Source organism: Salmo trutta, unplaced genomic scaffold (assembly GCF_901001165.1).
Source record: "Salmo trutta unplaced genomic scaffold, fSalTru1.1, whole genome shotgun sequence".
NCBI lineage: Eukaryota > Metazoa > Chordata > Actinopteri > Salmoniformes > Salmonidae > Salmo > Salmo trutta.
In genome coordinates this window covers 598,240-618,978 of record NW_021822340.1, presented here as the reverse complement: position 1 = coordinate 618,978, position 20,739 = coordinate 598,240, and the positions used below count along the sequence as shown (strand labels likewise).

The following is a 20,739-nucleotide window of genomic DNA, read 5'->3' as shown; positions in this document are numbered from 1 at the left end:
TCCACCCATTCTTTAACTTCTGGTTGGATAGTACATCTGAACCCTGGCTTCATCCCAGTCTTTAACTTCTGGTTGGATAGTACCATCTGAACCACTGGCTTCCTCCCATTCTTTAACTTCTGGTTGGATAGTTCCATCTGAACCACTGGCTTCATCCCATTCTTTAACTTCTGGTTGGATAGTACCATCTGAACCACTGGCTTCATCCCATTCTTTAACTTCTGGTTGGATAGTACCATCTGAACCACTGGCTTCCTCCCATTCTTTAACTTCTGGTTGGATAGTACCATCTGAACCACTGGCTTCATCCCATTCTTTAACTTCTGGTTGGATAGTACCATCTGAACCACTGGCTTCATCCCATTCTTTAACTTCTGGTTGGATAGTATCATCTGAACCACTGGCTTCATCCCATTCTTTAACTTCTGGTTGGATAGTTCCATCTGAACCACTGGCTTCATCCCATTCTTTAACTTCTGGTTGGATAGTATCATCTGAACCACTGGCTTCATCCCATTCTTTAACTTCTGGTTGGATAGTTCCATCTGAACCACTGGCTTCATCCCATTCTTTAACTTCTGGTTGGATAGTATCATCTGAACCACTGGCTTCATCCCATTCTTTAACTTCTGGTTGGATAGTACCATCTGAACCACTGGCTTCATCCCATTCTTTAACTTCTGGTTGGATAGTACCATCTGAACCACTGGCTTCATCCCATTCTTTAACTTCTGGTTGGATAGTACCATCTGAACCACTGGCTTCATCCCATTCTTTAACTTCTGGTTGGATAGTATCAAGAATATTAATTAAAATGAACATACAGTACCATAAGGAAAGTATTCCTGTGACTTTTTCCACATTTTGTTACGTTACAGCCCTATTCTAAAACGGATCCCCTCAATCTACCCACAATACCCCATAATGACAAAGCACACACAGGTTTTATAAAAATATCACATTTACGTAAGTATTCAGACTCTTTACTCAGTGCTTTGTTGAAGCACCTTTCGCAGCGATTACAGCCTCGAGTCTTCTTGGGTATGATGCAACAAGCACACCTGTATTTAGGGAGTTTCTCACATTCTTCTCTGCAGATCCTCTCAAGCTCTGTCAGATTGGATGGGGAGCATGAAGATATTAGTTCGGGTTCAAGTCCGGGTTCAAGTCTGGCTGGGCCACTCAAGGAAATTCAGAGACTTGTCCCGAAGCCACTCCTGCGTTGTCTTGGCTGTGTGCTTAGGGTCGTTGTCATGTTTTATGATGAACCTTCACCCCAGTGTAAGGTCCTGAGCGCTCTGGAGCAGGATTTCTCTGTTCATCTTTCCCTCAATCCTGACTAGTCTCCCAGTCCCTGCCACTGAAAAACATCCCCACAGCATGATGGCTGCCACCACCATGCTTCACCGTAGGGATGTTGACAGGTTTCCACCAGACGTGACGCTTGGCATTCGTGCCAAAAAGAGTTCAATCTTGGTTTCATCAGACCATAGATTCTTGTTTCTCATGGTCTGAGTCCTTTAGGTTACTTTTGGCATGTGCCTTTTACTGAGGAGTGGCTTACGTCTGGCCACTCTACCATAAAGGCCTGATCGGTGGAGCGCTGCAGAGATGGTTTTCCTTCTAGAAAGTTAGCCCATCTCCACAGAGGAACTCTGGAGCTCTGTCAGAGTGACCATCAGGTTCTTGGTCACCTCCCTGACCAAGGCCCTTTCTCCCCCGATTGCTCAATTTGCAAACATTCCTAAAAACCTGTTTTCGCTTTGTCATTATGGGGTATTGTGTGTAGATTAATGAGTGGGGGACAATTGAATCAATTTTAAAATTAGGCTGTAACATAACAAAATGTGGAAAAAGTCAAGGGGTCTGAATACATTCCGAATGCGCTGTATGTTACTATAAGGGGAAAATGCTCCATATCCCATGGAATGAAACAATATGACCTTATTTTTCATTGCATCCCGCTACACCATACGATTACTGATAACTGTCTTGTCCAAATGTTGTTGTATTGTCTGTCTGGTTGAGTATTGTCCAGTCAATCATCCTCCATTTATTATGGTTGTCTTGTCACTGTCATTATCGTGTTGTTTTTATGGTTTCTTTTGGTAAATATTTTCTTAACTCTTTCTTGAACTGCATTGTTGGTTAAGGGCTTGTAAGTAAGCGTTTCACGGTAAAGTCTACACTTGTTGTATTTGGCGCATGTCACAAATAAAGTTTGATTTGATTTTGAAGTAGATAATTTTTTATTGTTTAACAGTAAACATGACACTAACAAAAGTTCCAAAAGAATAAAGACATTTCAACATTTTGGGGTTGGAGGGTTTGTATTTTGTCCTGTAATTTATTCAATGTAATTGGAGAATCCACTGGGTTCTGGTTGTTTTTAATAGTTGATTCTAAGATTTGTATTTGATCATGTATATGTTTTTGCTGTTTATTCTTTGTTATAGAGCCAAAAAGATTGGAGAAGTGGTTTATCCATACATCTCCATTTTGGATAGATAATTCTTTGTGTTGTTTGTTTAGTGTTGTCCAGAAAATCTCTCTATGTCTCTGTCTCTCTCGCCCTCTCTGTCTCTCTCGCCCTCCCTGTCTCTCTCGCCCTCTCTGTCTCTCTCGCCCTCTCTGTCTCTCTCGCCCTCTCTCTCTCTCTCTATGTCTATGTCCCTCTCTCTCTCAAGCCCACATGCACGCACACAGTGGTTGATTGAGGTACATTAGAGGTGTGTTGTGCCTGGTCTAGCAGATATCCCAGTTCACAGTAGTCCAGTACTGCCCTCTAGTGGTGTTCAGTTGAATCTCCAGACGTGCTGCTGGTGTTTCCACCACTACTGGACTGGTAGTTCTAGTTAGGGACCTTTAAAATGGATTCATCCCAGTTAACCACTATTAGACCATGGTTACACCTCAAAAAGAACCCTATTCCCTATATAGTGCACTACTTTAGACCAGAGCCCTATTCCCTATATAGTGCACTACTTTAGACCAGAGCCCTATTCCCTATATAGTGCACTACTTTAGACCAGAGCCCTATTCCCTACAGTGAGGGAAAAAAGTATTTTACCCCCTGCTGATTTTGTACGTTTGCCCACTGACAAAGAAATGACCAGTCTATAATTTTAATAGTTGGTTTATTTGAACAGTGAGAGACAGAATAACAAAAAAAAAATCCAGAAAAACACATGTCAAAAATGTTAAATTGATTTGCATTTTAATGAGGGAAATATGTATTTGACCCCCACTCAATCAGAAAGATTTCTGGCTCCCAGGTGTCTTTTATACAGGTAACGAGCTGAGATTAGGAGCACACTCTTAAAGGGAGTGCTCCTAATCTCAGTTTGTTACCTGTATAAAAGACACCTGTCCACAGAAGCAATCAATCAATTAGTTTCCAAACTCTCCACCATGGCCAAGACCAAAGAGCTCTCCAAGGATGTCAGGGACAAGATTGTAGACCTACACAAGGCTGGAATGGGCTACAAGACCATCGCCAAGCAGCTTGGTGAGAAGGTGACAACAGTTGGTGCGATTATTCGCAAATGGAAGAAACACAAAATAACTGTCAATCTCCCTCGGCCTGGGGCTCCATGCAAGATCTCACCTCGTGGAGTTGCAATGATCATGAGAACGGTGAGGAATCAGCACAGAACTACACATGAGGATCTTGTCAATGATCTCAAGGCAGCTGGGACCATAGTCACCAAGAAAACAATTGGTAACACACTACGCCGTGAAGGTCTGAAATCCTGCATCGCCCGCAAGGTGCCCCTGCTCAAGAAAGCACATATACATGCCTGTCTGAAGTTTGCCAATGAACATCTGAATGATTCAGAGGACAACTGGGTGAAAGTGTTGTGGTCAGATGAGACCAAAATTGAACTATTTGGCATCAACTCAACTCGCCATGTTTGGAGGAGGAGGAATGCTGCCTATGACCCCAAGAACACCATCCCCACCGTCAAACATGGAGGTGGAAACATTATGCTTTGGGGGTGTTTTTCTGCTAAGGGGACAGGACAACTTCACCGCATCAAAGGGACGATGGACGGGGCCATGTACCGTCAAATCTTGGGTGAGAACCTCCTTCCCTCAGCCAGGGCATTGAAAATGGGTCGTGGGTGGGTATTCCAGCATGACAATGACCCAGAACACACGGCCAAGGCAACAAAGGAGTGGCTCAAGAAGATGCACATTAAGGTCCTGGAGTGGCCTAGCCAGTCTCCAGACCTTAATCCCATAGAAAATCTGTGGAGGGAACTGAAGGTTCGAGTTGCCAAACGTCAGCCTCAAAACCTTAATGACTTGGAGAAGATCTGCAAAGAGGAGTGGGACAAAATCCCTCCTGAGATGTGTGCAAACCTGGTGGCCTACTACAAGAAACATCTGACCTCTGATATCCAACAAGGGTTTTGCCACCAAGTACTAAATCATGTTTTGCAGAGGGGGTCAAGTACTTATTTCCCTCATTAAAATGCAAATCAATTTAACATTTTTGACATGCGTTTTTCTGGATTATTTTGTTGTTATTCTGTCTCTCACTGTTCAAATAAACCTACCATTAAAATTATAGACTGATCATTTCTTTGTCAGTGGGCAAACGTACAAAATCAGCAGGGGATCAAATACTTTTATTCCCTCACTGTATATAGTGCACTACTTTAGACCAGGGCTCATAGGACCCACCCTGCTCCTCCCACCCTAGCTCTGTTGTAGGGGCCCACACCCTGTCCCTGTTCTAGTCAGGAATGTAGAGAATGTTGTGTCCGCAGTAGGGGGCCTTTCTCCCAGGCCCCGGGAGACCAGTCTGCTGGCTAATGACTGACCAGACTATCCGAGTGTTAAACCAGGGATTGACTCCAGTGTCTGTGTTGCTGAAAACCCAGCTCGTTCTCTCTCTCCCTCCCTCTCTCTCTCTCCCTCCCTCTCAACCTCCCTCCCTCTCTCCCTCCCTCTCTCCCTCCCTCTCTCCCTCCCTCCCGAATTATTGCTTATCTTGACAACATATGATGTCCATTATAGCTTATAGAAGCAAATGTTTATTTCTTCAATAGAGAAAATCGTCATGTAAAGAAACATTTTAGTGAATGTTGGTTAAGAAACCGTTGTCGCAATTCAACACATGGAAATGTAAGGGGGGGATACATATTACAATGGTAATATAATAATCAGCATACAGAATAAAATGGTGCTCTCCAAAATAGAGGATTTGTCGAGATAACAACTACAAAAACGTCATGCATTGACAGAGTGATCTTCACAAGCCAACTTGTCATAAAGAGAACAGAATGTAGCAGCTAACTACACAGGACATAGAGAACAGAATGTAGCAGCTAACTACACAGGACATAGAGAACAGAATGTAGCAGCTAACTACACAGGACATAGAGAACAGAATGTAGCAGCTAACTACACAGGACATAGAGAACAGAATGTAGCAGCTAACTACACAGGACATAGAGAACAGAATGTAGCAGCTAACTACACAGGACATAGAGAACAGAATGTAGCAGCTAACTACACAGGACATAGAGAACAGAATGTAGCAGCTAACTACACAGGACATAGAGAACAGAATGTAGCAACTAACTACACAGGACATAGAGAACAGAATGTAGCAGCTAACTACACAGGACATAGAGAACAGAATGTAGCAGCTAACTACACAGGACATAGAGAACAGAATGTAGCAGCTAACTACACAGGACATAGAGAACAGAATGTAGCAGCTAACTACACAGGACATATATTTTACAGACTTTTCAGTCTTGTCACAGCTAACAAACAACTCTCTCTCACACCACTACAACACACAGCATGGTCAGTCCAGACACCACAGAGACGAGGCATGCCTCCTAAATAGGGCCCATAGGGCTCTGGTCAGAAGTAGTGCAACTCTATACGAAATAGGGACTCAGTCAAGGCCTGATCTATAGTCATTGACGTTGGGATTGTGCTCGTCTCAGCAGACCAGGCCGTAGCAATCCTGTATAGCTAAAACAATTATCCTCCTTATTAGCAGTGCTGAAGGCAGAGTCCCCCAGGGCTGTGTCTCGGCGCCCCTAAAGATTGACGTTTCCATGGTAGAACAGGCCTGTAGAGTGACGGTTCCATGGTAGAACAGGCCTGTAGATTGACGGTTCCATGTTAAAACAGGCCTGTAGAGTGACGGTTCCATGGTAGAACAGGCCTGTAGAGTGACGGTTCCATGGTAGAACAGGCCTGTAGAGTGACGGTTCCATGGTAGAACAGGCCTGTAGAGTGACGGTTCCATGGTAGAACAGGCCTGTAGAGTGACGGTTCCATGGTAGAACAGGCCTGTAGAGTGACGGTTCCATGGTAGAACAGGCCTGTAGAGTGACGGTTCCATGTTAAAACAGGCCTGTAGAGTGACGGTTCCATGATAGAACAGGCCTGTAGATTGATGGTTTCTAGTTAGAACACCACTGTAGGTTGACAGTTCCATGTAAAATAGTCTGTCTGTCTGTCTGTCTGTCTGTCTGTCTGTCTGTCTGTCTGTCTGTCTGTCTGTCTGTCTGTCTGTCTGTCTGTCTGTCTGTCTGTCTGTCTGTCTGTCTGTCTATGCTGCATGCCTGTTCTTATTGTGTGACTGAAGGAGGGGGAGTTTGGGGGAAGGAGTTGGTCTGGTCATGGTGATTCTGGGCAGAGCCCCTCCTGGACCCTGAGATCCAGACAGCTGCACGGTATGGGCTGGCAGAGTACTGCAGGGGGTCTGGAGGGTATGCACCTGAGGAACCTGGGACATTATCTGTCTATCTACTGGTCTGTCTACCTGTCTGTCTGCCTGTCTGTCTATATGGTCTCCCTCGGAGGCCTTCTCCAGAAGCTGGGCCAGGGGGGTGGGGGAGTGGAGAAGCTGGCGACAGAGGTGCTCTTTGAACCCTGTAAAGGGCTCCAGTAACCCAGGCTGGACTGGGACCGGGGCTGGGACACACCCCTCCTCCTCCTCCCACAGACACCCCAACGTCGTCCCCCGTCTCCCACAGTCCCTCAGCCTCCTTGTGTTGGAGATGGGCAGTCTTCTCAGGGCTGGTTTCAGAGGACGGATGGGGCAACGCTGGAGCTGAGACTGGGACTGTGGCTGTCTCAGGTTGCTGCTGTTCTCGGCCTTGGACCATGTGATGCTCAGTCTGATCAACAGCATCTCTTTCCTCCCCTGGGTTGGAGCCCTTGGTTCAGTCCACTCAGTCCTTCCTTGGGTTAAAGCCTTTGGATCGGTCCACTCAGAGGAGTATGGAGGGGGGTTATCTCTCAGAAGGTGTGGCTGGAATCTGTATACATTCTCAGGACCGATGGTGTTATATATAGCACAGGTGGGTGTAGAAGAGAGGACTCTGGGATACAGGGGTTTTCTATCTTCCTCTGCCTTCCTGGTTTGTGTTTCATTGTCAGGGGTGATGGGGTACACTGCCTGCAGCACGGGGCTGTGGAACGTGATGCGTTGGGTCTTGGGTGGAGGTTGATCAGAAATGACCTTGGACATGGTCACAACAGGTACTTCGAGGAGGTCCTCATTATTAAAACTCTTCTTCAGACCAACAGCCTTCTTCTCTGGAAGTCCAGGGGGGACGTCTCCCTGCTTCTTCAGACCAACAGCCTCCTTCTCTGGAAGTCCAGGGGGGACATCTCCCTGCTTCTTCAGACCAACAGCCTCCTTCTCTGGAAGTCCAGGGGGGACGTCTCCCTGCTTCTTCAGACCAACAGCCTCCTTCTCTGGAAGTCCAGGGGGGACGTCTCCCTGCTTCTTCAGACCAACAGCCTCCTTCTCTGGAAGTCCAGGGGGGACGTCTCCCTTCTTCTTCAGACCAACAGCCTCCTTCTCTGGAAGTCCAGGGGGGACATCTCCCTTCTTCTCAGGCCTACAGCAACAGGTGATAGACAAAATGTGAATTGAGACTGAGAATTCAGTCTTACCATCATGCAAATCAGAGAGATACAGAGACAACAAGGACAACATGTAGGGGCTCTGATTTCTAACATGTTTAAAGAGATGTCATATTTTCTCTGTGAAAATGGCTGTAAATTGTAGTATAAATGTTGTACATTGACATTAATGTCAGAGTCAGTTTGCAGAGTGAACACAGCAGCACAGTATATTCTCCTAAACTAGCTCCGTGTTTTATACCCCTGGAGAGATCCATCCTCTGTTTTATGAATTGTTCTGAATCTTCTCATTATTGTGTTAGGGGTGGATATCTCAATTCAATAAAAGACCGATAAAATATTGAATCCCCAGCAGTTTGTTCGTTCCACTAATGATGCTTTGACATTTTAACTTTATTCAAAGGAACATCGAAACTCCAATATCACTTATAGTAAATAAATTATTTTGGGCAAAATGGAGACATTATGAAATGCACTCTGGTAAACCCGAGGTGATGTAGATAGTATTAAATTAAGAACCTAATTTCAGGCTTTACGAGAAAGCTAGCCCTCCGTGTTGGCTGTTTGACAGAAAGCTAGCCCTCCGTGTTGGCTGTTTGACAGAAAGCTAGCCCTCCGTGTTGGCTGTTTGACAGAAAGCTAGCCCTCCGTGTTGGCTGTATGACAGAAAGCTAGCCCTCCGTGTTGGCTGTATGACAGAAAGCTAGCCCTCCGTGTTGGCTGTATGACAGAAAGCTAGCCCTCCGTGTTGGCTGTTTGACAGAAAGCTAGCCCTCCGTGTTGGCTGTTTGACAGAAAGCTAGCCCTCCGTATTGACTGTTTGACAGAAAGCTAGCCCTCCGTGTTGGCTGTTTGACAGAAAGCTAGCCCTCCGTGTTGGCTGTTTGACAGAAAGCTAGCCCTCCGTGTTGGCTGTTTGACAGAAAGCTAGCCCTCCGTGTTGGCTGTTTGACAGAAAGCTAGCCCTCCGTGTTGGCTGTTTGACAGAAAGCTAGCCCTCCGTATTGGCTGTTTGACAGAAAGCTAGCCCTCCGTGTTGGCTGTTTGACAGAAAGCTAGCCCTCCGTGTTGGCTGTTTGACAGAAAGCTAGCCCTCCGTGTTGGCTGTATGACAGAAAGCTAGCCCTCCGTGTTGGCTGTTTGACAGAAAGCTAGCCCTCCGTGTTGGCTGTTTGACAGAAAGCTAGCCCTCCGTGTTGGCTGTTTGACAGAAAGCTAGCCCTCCGTGTTGGCTGTTTGACAGAGCCTCCGTGTTGGCTGTTGACAGAAAGCTAGCCCTCCGTGTTGGCTGTTTGACAGAAAGCTAGCCCTCCGTATTGACTGTTTGACAGAAAGCTAGCCCTCCGTATTGACTGTTTGACAGAAAGCTAGCCCTCCGTATTGACTGTTTGACAGAAAGCTAGCCCTCCGTGTTGGCTGTTTGACAGAAAGCTAGCCCTCCGTATTGACTGTTTGACAGAAAGCTAGCCCTCCGTATTGACTGTTTGACAGAAAGCTAGCCCTCCGTATTGACTGTTTGACAGAAAGCTAGCCCTCCGTGTTGGCTGTTTGACAGAAAGCTAGCCCTCCGTGTTGGCTGTTTGACAGAAAGCTAGCCCTCCGTGTTGGCTGTTTGACAGAAAGCTAGCCCTCCGTATTGGCTGTTTGACAGAAAGCTAGCCCTCCGTATTGGCTGTTTGACAGAAAGCTAGCCCTCCGTATTGGCTGTTTGCATTCCAGAAGCACTTCCTTTTCATTTCATATTGAGCCACTTTACGCCCATTTTATTAGTCCAACTGGGTTCCATGCTAGAGGTGATTGTGTTGTGTTTGTGTTTGTGTTTGTGTTGTGTGTGTGTGTGTGTGTGTGTGTGTGTGTGTGTGTGTGTGTGTGTGTGTGTGTGTGTGTGTGTGTGTGTGTGTGTGTGTGTGTGTGTGTGTGTGTGTGTGTGTGTCTGTGTGTCTGTGTGTCTGTGTGTCTGTGTGTGTGTGTCTGTATGAGTGTGTAATCTGCATGGCCCTCACAACTCTCCAGTTCCGCTCAGGCTCTTAACCTCTCTCTCCAACTGCTCTCTCCTTCTTTCCCTCACCAGATAGACAAATGAATGTTGCAGAGCTCCTCTCCCCCTGCCTCCCTCTCTTTCCGCCCTGCTTCCCCCTTCTCCTCCTGCCTCAGGCAGCAGACTAACCAGCCTTTAAATCATTAATAAGCAGAAAATGAAACTGCATATGTCTGCTGCCGGAGATATTGACTAGGCACTTCTTTCTCCTCTTCACCTCTCTTTTCATTTGATGCCGTGAATTTAACCAACAAGCCACTCATATTTAGAGGAGCTAAAGCTGTGAAAAACTGATTACTGTACGTAGACTATACCTGGGGAGGGATGATTACTGTACGTAGACTGTACCTGGGGAGGGATGATTACTGTATGTAGACTACACCTGGGGAGGGATGATTACTGTATGTAGACTACACCTGGGGAGGGATGATTACTGTATGTAGACTATACCTGGGGAGGGATGATTACTGTATGTAGACTATACCTGGGGAGGGATGATTACTGTACGTAGACTATACCTGGGGAGAGTTGATTGCTGTATGTAGACTACACCTGGGGAGGGATGATTACTGTATGTATGTATGTAGACTACACCTGGGGAGGGATGATTACTGTATGTAGACTATACCTGGGGAGGGATGATTGCTGTATGTAGACTACACCTGGGGAGGGATGATTACTGTATGTATGTATGTAGACTACACCTGGGGAGGGATGATTACTGTATACAGACTATACCTGGGGAGGGATGATTACTGTATGTAGACTACACCTGGGGAGGGATGATTACTGTACGTAGACTACACCTGGGGAGGGATGATTACTGTACGTAGACTATACCTGGGGAGGGATGATTACTGTACGTAGACTACACCTGGGGAGGGATGATTACTGTACGTAGACTATACCTGGGGAGGGATGATTACTGTATATAGACTATACCTGGGGAGGGATGATTACTGTACGTAGACTATACCTGGGGAGGGATGATTACTGTATGTATGTAGACTATACCTGGGGAGGGATGATTACTGTATATAGACTACACCTGGGGAGGGATGATTACTGTATATAGACTATACCTGGGAGGGATGATTGCTGTATGTATATAGACTATACCTGGGGAGGGATGATTGCTGTATGTATGTAGACTACACCTGGGGAGGGATGATTGCTGTATGTATGTAGACTATACCTGGGGAGGGATGATTGCTGTATGTATGTAGACTATGCCTGGGGAGGGATGATTGCTGTATATAGACTATACCTGGGGAGGGATGATTGCTGTATGTATATAGACTATACCTGGGGAGGGATGATTGCTGTATGTATATAGACTACACCTGGGGAGGGATGATTGCTGTATGTATGTTGACTACACCTGGGGAGGGATGATTGCTGTATGTATGTAGACTATACCTGGGGAGGGATGATTGCTGTATGTATGTAGACTATGCCTGGGGAGGGATGATTGCTGTATATAGACTATACCTGGGGAAGGATGATTGATGTATGTATATAGACTATACCTGGTGAGGGATGATTGCTGTATGTAGACTATACCTGGGGAGGGATGATTGCTGTATGTATATAGACTATACCTGGGGAGGGATGATTGCTGAATGTATATAGACTATACCTGGGGAGGGATGATTGCTGTATGTATATAGACTATACCTGGGGAGGGATGATTGCTGTATGTATGTATGTCGACTATACCTGGGGAGGGATGATTGCTGTATGTAGACTATACCTGGGGAGGGATGATTACTGTATATAGACTATACCTGGGGAGGGATGATTACTGTATATAGACTACACCTGGGGAGGGATGATTACTGTATATAGACTACACCTGGGGAGGGATGATTACTGTATATAGACTATACCTGGGGAGGGATGATTACTGTATATAGACTACACCTGGGGAGGGATGATTACTGTATGTATATAGACTATACCTGGGGAGGGATGATTGCTGTATGTATATAGACTATACCTGGGGAGGGATGATTGCTGTATGTATATAGACTATACCTGGGGAGGGATGATTGCTGTATGTATGTAGACTACACCTGGGGAGGGATGATTGCTGTATGTATGTAGACTATACCTGGGGAGGGATGATTGCTGTATGTATGTAGACTATGCCTGGGGAGGGATGATTGCTGTATATAGACTATACCTGGGGAGGGATGATTGCTGTATGTATATAGACTATACCTGGGGAGGGATGATTGCTGTATGTATATAGACTATACCTGGGGAGGGATGATTGCTGTATATAGACTATACCTGGGGAGGGATGATTGCTGTATATAGACTATACCTGGGAAGGGATGATTGCTGTATGTATGTAGACTATACCTGGGGAGGGATGATTGCTGTATGTATGTAGACTATACCTGGGGAGGGATGATTGCTGTATGTATGTAGACTACACCTGGGAAGGGATGATTGCTGTATGTATATAGACTATACCTGGTGAGGGATGATTGCTGTATGTATATAGACTATACCTGGGGAGGGATGATTGCTGTATGTATATAGACTATACCTGGGGAGGGATGATTGCTGTATGTATGTATGTAGACTATACCTGGTGAGGGATGATTGCTGTATGTATGTATGTAGACTATACCTGGGGAGGGATGATTGCTGTATGTATATAGACTGTACCTGGGGAGGGATGATTGCTGTATGTATGTAGACTATAGCTGGGGAGGGATGATTGCTGTATGCATGTAGACTATACCTGGGGAGGGATGATTGCTGTATGCATGTAGACTATACCTGGGGAGGGATGATTGCTGTACGTAGACTATACCTGGGGAGGGATGATTGCTGTATGTAGACTATACCTGGGGAGGGATGATTGCTGTATGTAGACTATACCTGGGGAGGGATGATTGCTGTATGTAGACTATACCTGGGGAGGGATGATTGCTGTATGTTGACTATACCTGGGGAGGGATGATTGCTGAATGTAGACTACACCTGGGGAGGGATGATTGCTGTATGTAGACTATACCTGGGGAGGGATGATTGCTGTATGTAGACTATACCTGGGGAGGGATGATTGCTGTATGTAGACTATACCTGGGGAGGGAGAAGCGTGAGACTGAGCAGTACTGAGGCGGGGTCCCCCAGGGGTGTGTCCTGACTCCCCTGTAGATTTACTGTGTGAGTAGCTCCTCTTCCTCACATTGGGTCGTGAGTAATTAGTTAGAACCTACATGGAGAAAGGTATCGAACCTGTACCCAGCTGGACCTGGGGGTCTCTCCTGGTGCAGAGGCTCATGGGTTCTGGTAGATTTGATGATGGGTGGAAGTCTGGAACATCTCAGGTAGCCAGTTCCCCTCAATTCCAGACTGGCTCTATGACAAACATAAAGACACATACACTGAGTGATAAAACATTAGGAACACCTGCTCTTTCCATTACATACTGTAGACTGACCAGGTGATTCCAGGTGAAAGCTATGATCCCTTATTGATTTCACTTGTTAAATCCACATCAATCAGTGTAGATGAAGGGGAGGAGACAGGTATAAAAATGATTTTTAAGCTTTGAGACAATTGAGACATGGATTGTGTGTGTGTCCCATTCAGAGGGTAAATGGGCAAGACAAAATATTTAAGTGCCTTTGAACAGGGTATGGTAGTAGGTGCCAGGTGCACCGGTTTGTGTCAAGAACTGCAAAGCTGCTGGGTTTTTACACACTCAACAGTTTCCTGTGTGTATCAAGAATTGTCCACCACCCGAAGGACATCCAGCCAACTTGACACAACTGTGGGAAGCATTCGGAGTCAACATGGGCCAGCATCCCTGTGGAACGCTTTCGACACCTTGTAGAGTCCATGACCCGCCGAATTGAGGCTGTTCTGAGTGCAAAAGGGGGAGGGGTGCAACTCAATATTAAGGTGTTCCTAATGTTTGGTATACTAAGTGTATAGACATGGGGTTATATTGACTCATATAGACATGGGGTTATATTGACTCATACAGACATGGGGTTATATTGACTCATATAGACATGGGGTTATATTGACTCATATAGACATGGGGTTATATTGACTCATATAGACATGGGGTTATATAGACTCATATAGACATGGGGTTATATAGACATGGGGTTATATAGACTCATATAGACATGGGGTTATATAGACTCATATAGACATGGGGTTATATAGACTCATATAGACATGGGGTTATATTGACTCATATAGACATGGGGTTATATTGACTCATATAGACATGGGGTTATATAGACTCATATAGACATGGGGTTATATAGACTCATATAGACATGGGGTTATATTGACTCATATAGACATGGGGTTATATAGACTCATATAGACATGGGGTTATATTGACTCATATAGACATGGGGTTATATAGACTCATATAGACATGGGGTTATATTGACTCATATAGACATGGGGTTATATTGACTCATATAGACATGGGGTTATATTGACTCATATAGACATGGGGTTATATAGACTCATATAGACATGGGGTTATATAGACTCATATAGACATGGGGTTATATAGACTCATATAGACATGGGGTTATATTGACTCATATAGACATGGGGTTATATTGACTCATATAGACATGGGGTTATAGAGACTCATATAGACATGGGGTTATATAGACATGGGGTTATATTGACTCATATAGACATGGGGTTATATTGACTCATATAGACATGGGGTTATATAGACTCATATAGACATGGGGTTATATTGACTCATATAGACATGGGGTTATATTGACTCATATAGACATGGGGTTATATAGACTCATATAGACATGGGGTTATATAGACTCATATAGACATGGGGTTATATTGACTCATATAGACATGGGGTTATATAGACTCATATAGACATGGGGTTATATTGACTCATATAGACATGGGGTTATATAGACTCATATAGACATGGGGTTATATTGACTCATATAGACATGGGGTTATATTGACTCATATAGACATGGGGTTATATTGACTCATATAGACATGGGGTTATATAGACTCATATAGACATGGGGTTATATAGACTCATATAGACATGGGGTTATATAGACTCATATAGACATGGGGTTATATTGACTCATATAGACATGGGGTTATATTGACTCATATAGACATGGGGTTATAGAGACTCATATAGACATGGGGTTATATAGACATGGGGTTATATTGACTCATATAGACATGGGGTTATATTGACTCATATAGACATGGGGTTATATTGACTCATATAGACATGGGGTTATATAGACATGGGGTTATATAGACTCATATAGACATGGGGTTATATAGACTCATATAGACATGGGGTTATATAGACTCATATAGACATGGGGTTATATAGACTCATATAGACATGGGGTTATATAGACTCATATAGACATGGGGTTATATTGACTCATATAGACATGGGGTTATATAGACTCATATAGACATGGGGTAATATTGACTCATATAGACATGGGGTTATATTGACTCATATAGACATGGGGTTATATTGACTCATATAGACATGGGGTTATATAGACTCATATGGACATGGTGTTATATTGACTCATATAGACATGGGGTTATATAGACTCATATAGACATGGGGTTATATAGACTCATATAGACATGGGGTTATATAGACTCCAGTTCAATCCAAAGCATTTTCCCTCAGGGACAGGAAGTGTTGCATGTTGAGGAGTGGTCTGGATAGAAACATGTCAATAAAAGAAGTGAGGAAGTACCTGGGGTCAGGATGAATCTTAGTAACAGGGGGCAGTCTGAGCTCGGGGATGGTGTGTCTCTTCGGGAACCCCCGTGACCTTTTCACCTTTGAGGCGTGACTCAGGGTGCTTCTCATACTGGGCATGCTCCGTAGGCTCAGCGTCTCTTCCTGGTCTTCCTCCTCCAGCGCTCCTCTTCTCGTTCCGCCAGGCAGCGTGGCCAGATCTCTAGTCACATCCTGAACAAAATGAAAACACACAGTGGGGGTGTTTGTGTTCATATGATGCTCTGTCTGATCTTTCCAGATCTACAGGAAGGACGTAGAGGGTCGAAGACTGGGGGTCAATTTGAGATCTAACAATCAACCACTGTGTATTGATCATTTCAAAAAGTCTGTGCTTTCCCTAAACCCTATTCCAGAGTGTTAGAAGAGAGGATAGTATCTGTATGAAGATGACTTACTAGCTGCTGCTTCCTGTACTTTACCTTACGGTGCTGCAGGTAGGCTGGCTCTGAGTAGTATGAGAGGACAGGGGAAACGGTCTCTCTGTGGGGTGATTGGGTTCTCTTCTTGATCCTGGGGAGGTGCATCTTAAGGAAGTACTGCTGATCAGAGGGCCTGTCCACAAGAGACATGGATGTTTCCTCAGAATGGACAAGGAAACAGGGTTATATATATATATTGTTGGTACCTATGAAGCTACGTTGTACAACTTTTCTAGAAATAAACGATGTCACAACTTGAAACTGTCTGCAGCATCAACGAATATCCAATCCTGATATTGTGTGGTATGTGTACAACTTCCCTAGAGATAAAGAAACGTTGTTTATCGTCAACGTATATCCAATCCTGATATTGGACAAGTTCTTCAGAGACATACAAACTCATAACTTCAAACTTTTTTTGCATCAATTTATATATATTGGAAACACACTCACCAGCCTCTTGTTCCTTCCATGAAGTGTTTCAGGATGCTGCTGTTGTCCTCATATCTACTGTAGAAGAGGCGGGAGACAGAAAATAGCTTAAAAACCTTTAAATTACGTTTCCAAACTGAGAATTAATCTAAACATTCCTATTCATTAGAATGAGTCTTTTTGTTGTGGTAATTATTCATTCTTTCAACCCAAGCCAGCAGCACCGGTAAGATTCTATTAGTGCGGAAAGCTATTTGCATATAAATAGCATTTTGCTGCATTAATTCCAGCTCTAGGCATAGGAAAACATGTTTAATGATTGCTTGGGTGTTAATCTGACAAACTGATTCAAGAGAAGTCTTTTAAATTAACCCAGTTTGTGTTTTTAAAGGTAAATTGTTGATTAAGTTTAAAATTTGCCATGAAATAACCGGTTGTATCTGGTCCTCTCCCGTCTCTCTCCCAAAACACAACCTCCAAAATACTCCGTCAAGTCATTTCAAGTGGTCCTTAACCCTCACATGAACTAGGGAATGCTGCCTATAACCTCATGATAATTCTGAGTATTCAGACAAAATCAGATGTCTGGCCTTTGACAAAGCTCTTTCTTGAGTTGAAGAACAACCTGAAATGTGCTTAGCATTTCTGCAGAATAAAGCTATAGCATACATCTACCTTAAAGACACTGAGCTAAGTTACTGTGTAAAGTTCAGTAGTGAGACGTACCCGAGTGCTGGTCATGTCAGCCGTTGAGCAGGGTGGATAGTGGGAGGTAAAGTGTTGAGTCTCTTGCTGCCTGCCCCCTCCTACCTCTTGCAGAGAACACTGTGAACTAACACTGAGGGGATAGGTCAGCTCTAAAGTCCTAGTTATTAAGCCACCCCACTGCTGCTGATTGGTTCTTCTATGGGGACAGCCAAATAAAACTTTTGGAACCTTTTTTTCCTAAGAGTGTAGCTATCTATGACATCCTAAGCTAGCCATATCAGGGCTAGGGGCTGGCCGTACTCCTTCAATAAGACCCCACACAAAACAGGGACTACTCAGTCTGAAGGAACAGGGACCACTCCGTCTAAAGGAACAGGGACCACTCCGTCTAAAGGAACAGGGACCACTCCGTCTAAAGGAACAGGGACCACTCCGTCTGAAGGAACAGGGACCACTCCGTCTGAAGGAACAGGGACCACTCCGTCTGAAGGAACAGGGATCACTCCGTCTAAAGGAACAGGGACCACTCCGTCTGAAGGAACAGGGACCACTCCGTCTGAAGGAACAGGGACCACTCCGTCTAAAGGAACAGGGACCACTCCGTCTAAAGGAACAGGGACCAGGAACAGGGACCACTCCGTCTAAAGGAACAGGGACCACTCCGTCTGAAGGAACAGGGACCACTCCGTCTGAAGGAACAGGGACCACTCCGTCTGAAGGAACAGGGACCACTCCGTCTGAAGGAACAGGGACCACTCCGTCTGAAGGAACAGGGACCACCCCGTCTAAAGGAACAGGGACCACTCCGTCTGAAGGAACAGGGACCACTCCGTCTAAAGGAACAGGGACCACTCCGTCTAAAGGAACAGGGACCACTCCGTCTAAAGGAACAGGGACCACTCCGTCTGAAGGAACAGGGACCACTCCGTCTGAAGGAACAGGGACCACTCCGTCTGAAGGAACAGGGACCACTCCATCTAAAGGAACAGGGACCACTCCATCTAAAGGAACAGGGACCACTCCGTCTAAAGGAACAGGGACCACTCCGTCTAAAGGAACAGGGACCACTCAGTCTGAAGGAACAGGGACCACTCCGTTTAAAGGAACAGGGACCACTCAGTCTGAAGGAACAGGGACCACTCCGTCTGAAGGAACAGGGACCACTCCGTCTAAAGGAACAGGGACCACTCCGTCTAAAGGAACAGGGACCACTCCGTCTAAAGGAACAGGGACCACTCCGTCTAAAGGAACAGGGACCACTCCGTCTGAAGGAACAGGGACCACTCCGTCTGAAGGAACAGGGACCACTCCGTCTGAAGGAACAGGGACCACTCCGTCTAAAGGAACAAGACCCACTCCGTCTAAAGGAACAAGACCCACTCCGTCTGAAGGAACAGGGACCACTCCGTCTGAAGGAACAGGGACCACTCCGTCTAAAGGAACAGGGACCACTCCGTCTAAAGGAACAGGGACCACTCCGTCTAAAGGAACAGGGACCACTCCGTCTAAAGGAACAGGGACCACTCCGTCTGAAGGAACAGGGACCACTCCGTCTGAAGGAACAGGGACCACTCCGTCTGAAGGAACAGGGACCACTCCGTCTGAAGGAACAGGGACCACTCCGTCTGAAGGAACAGGGACTACTCCGTCTAAAGGAACAGGGACTACTCCGTCTGAAGGAACAGGGACCACCCCGTCTAAAGGAACAGGGACCACTCCGTCTGAAGGAACAGGGACCACTCCGTCTAAAGGAACAGGGACCACTCCGTCTAAAGGAACAGGGACCACTCCGTCTAAAGGAACAGGGACCACTCCGTCTGAAGGAACAGGGACCACTCCGTCTGAAGGAACAGGGACCACTCCGTCTGAAGGAACAGGGACCACTCCATCTAAAGGAACAGGGACCACTCCATCTAAAGGAACAGGGACCACTCCGTCTAAAGGAACAGGGACCACTCCGTCTAAAGGAACAGGGACCACTCAGTCTGAAGGAACAGGGACCACTCCGTTTAAAGGAACAGGGACCACTCAGTCTGAAGGAACAGGGACCACTCCGTCTGAAGGAACAGGGACCACTCCGTCTAAAGGAACAGGGACCACTCCGTCTAAAGGAACAGGGACCACTCCGTCTGAAGGAACAGGGACCACTCCGTCTGAAGGAACAGGGACCACTCCGTCTGAAGGAACAGGGACCACTCCGTCTAAAGGAACAAGACCCACTCCGTCTAAAGGAACAAGACCCACTCCGTCTGAAGGAACAGGGACCACTCCGTCTGAAGGAACAGGGACCACTCCGTCTAAAGGAACAGGGACCACTCCGTCTAAAGGAACAGGGACCACTCCGTCTGAAGGAACAGGGACCACTCCGTCTGAAGGAACAGGGACCACTCCGTCTGAAGGAACAGGGACCACTCCGTCTGAAGGAACAGGGACTACTCCGTCTAAAGGAACAGGGACTACTCCGTCTAAAGTCCATTCCAAAGGGACTCTCTATTCTAATTATTCATGAGTGAGTTTCTGAGTAATACAGGGAGTACTCAGTACTGTAACGCTGTGAGGTGAACCTGATATAACAGACGTAGTGTGACCTGTTAGACCTATTACTGTAAGACATTACCACAGTTGATTGCATCAGAATAGATTTAGGCTACCATCATCTAGATTTATAGGATTTTACCTTGAGGGTTGAAATGATTTTGCCCTTACAGTATGTGCTTTTTTCAGGTATACCATTATCACTGATTAACAGAACAAAACATTACCTTAAAAACTATGAACTTATTTCCTCTGACTGGTATCCTGAGTTGAGCCCTGTGTTTGAGAGATCTGTGAGTTTACCCCTGTGTTTGAGAGATCTGTGAATTTAGCCCTGTGTTTGAGAGATATGTGCTTGAGAGATCTGTGAGTTGAGCCCTGTGTTTGATAGGAGACCTGTGAGTTGAGCCCTGTGTTTGAGAGGAGACCTGTGAGTTGAGCCCTGTGTTTGATAGGAGACCTGTGAGTTGAGCCCTGTGTTTGAGAGGAGACCTGTGAGTTGAGCCCTGTGTTTGAGAGGAGACCTGTGAGTTGAGCAATGTGTTTGAGAGGAGACCTGTGAGTTGAGCACTGTGTTTGAGAGGAGTCCTGTGAGTTGAGCCCTGTGTTTGAGAGGAGTCCTGTGAGTTGAGCCCTGTGTTTGAGAGGAGTCCTGTGAGTTGAGTCCTGTGTTTGAGAGGAGACCTTTGAGCCGAGCCCTGTGTTTGAGAGACCTGTGAGCCGAGCCCTGTGTTTGAGAGATCGGTGATTTGAGCCCTGTGTTTGAGAGATATGTAAGTTGAGCCCTGTGTTTGAGAGATATGTAAGTTGAGCCCTGTGTTTGAGAGATATGTAAGTTGAGCCCTGTGTTTGAGAGATATGTAAGTTGAGCCCTG

At 45.6% G+C, this 20,739-nt stretch overlaps 1 protein-coding gene across 4 annotated transcripts; it reads right to left on the bottom strand.

Annotated features, from left to right (window-relative positions):
• Positions 1-5,022: 5,022 nt before the first annotated feature.
• On the bottom strand, positions 5,023-17,512 carry LOC115181887 (uncharacterized). 4 transcript variants are annotated; one of them, XM_029743575.1, is made up of 6 exons: positions 17,348-17,512; positions 16,643-16,699; positions 16,190-16,322; positions 15,724-15,941; positions 13,208-13,324; positions 5,023-7,883 (listed from the first exon to the last, which is right to left on the bottom strand). In XM_029743575.1, the coding sequence occupies exons 2-6, from the start codon at positions 16,660-16,662 to the stop codon at positions 6,584-6,586; spliced, it is 1,788 nt and encodes a 595-aa protein (XP_029599435.1). In that variant the 5' UTR covers positions 16,663-16,699; positions 17,348-17,512; the 3' UTR covers positions 5,023-6,583. The 4 variants fall into 4 exon arrangements, with proteins under 4 accessions (XP_029599435.1, XP_029599434.1, XP_029599432.1 ...); XM_029743574.1 differs by having other exon boundaries at positions 13,202-13,324; positions 16,190-16,348; positions 17,348-17,511; XM_029743572.1 differs by having other exon boundaries at positions 13,202-13,324; positions 17,348-17,511.
• Between the last annotated feature and the right edge of the window lie 3,227 nt (positions 17,513-20,739).

Excerpts from the sequence above, each read along its gene's own strand:
- LOC115181887 (XM_029743572.1), bottom strand. The coding sequence starts at position 16,662 with ATGGAAGGAACAAGAGGCTG. Across the intron at positions 16,323-16,642 it reads ATGGAAGGAACAAGAGGCTG|GCCCTCTGATCAGCAGTACT; the intron begins GTGAGTGTGTTT and ends TCTTGTGGACAG. Across the intron at positions 7,884-13,201 it reads CCAGGTCCAGCTGGGTACAG|GCCTGAGAAGAAGGGAGATG; the intron begins GTTCGATACCTT and ends CTGTTGCTGTAG.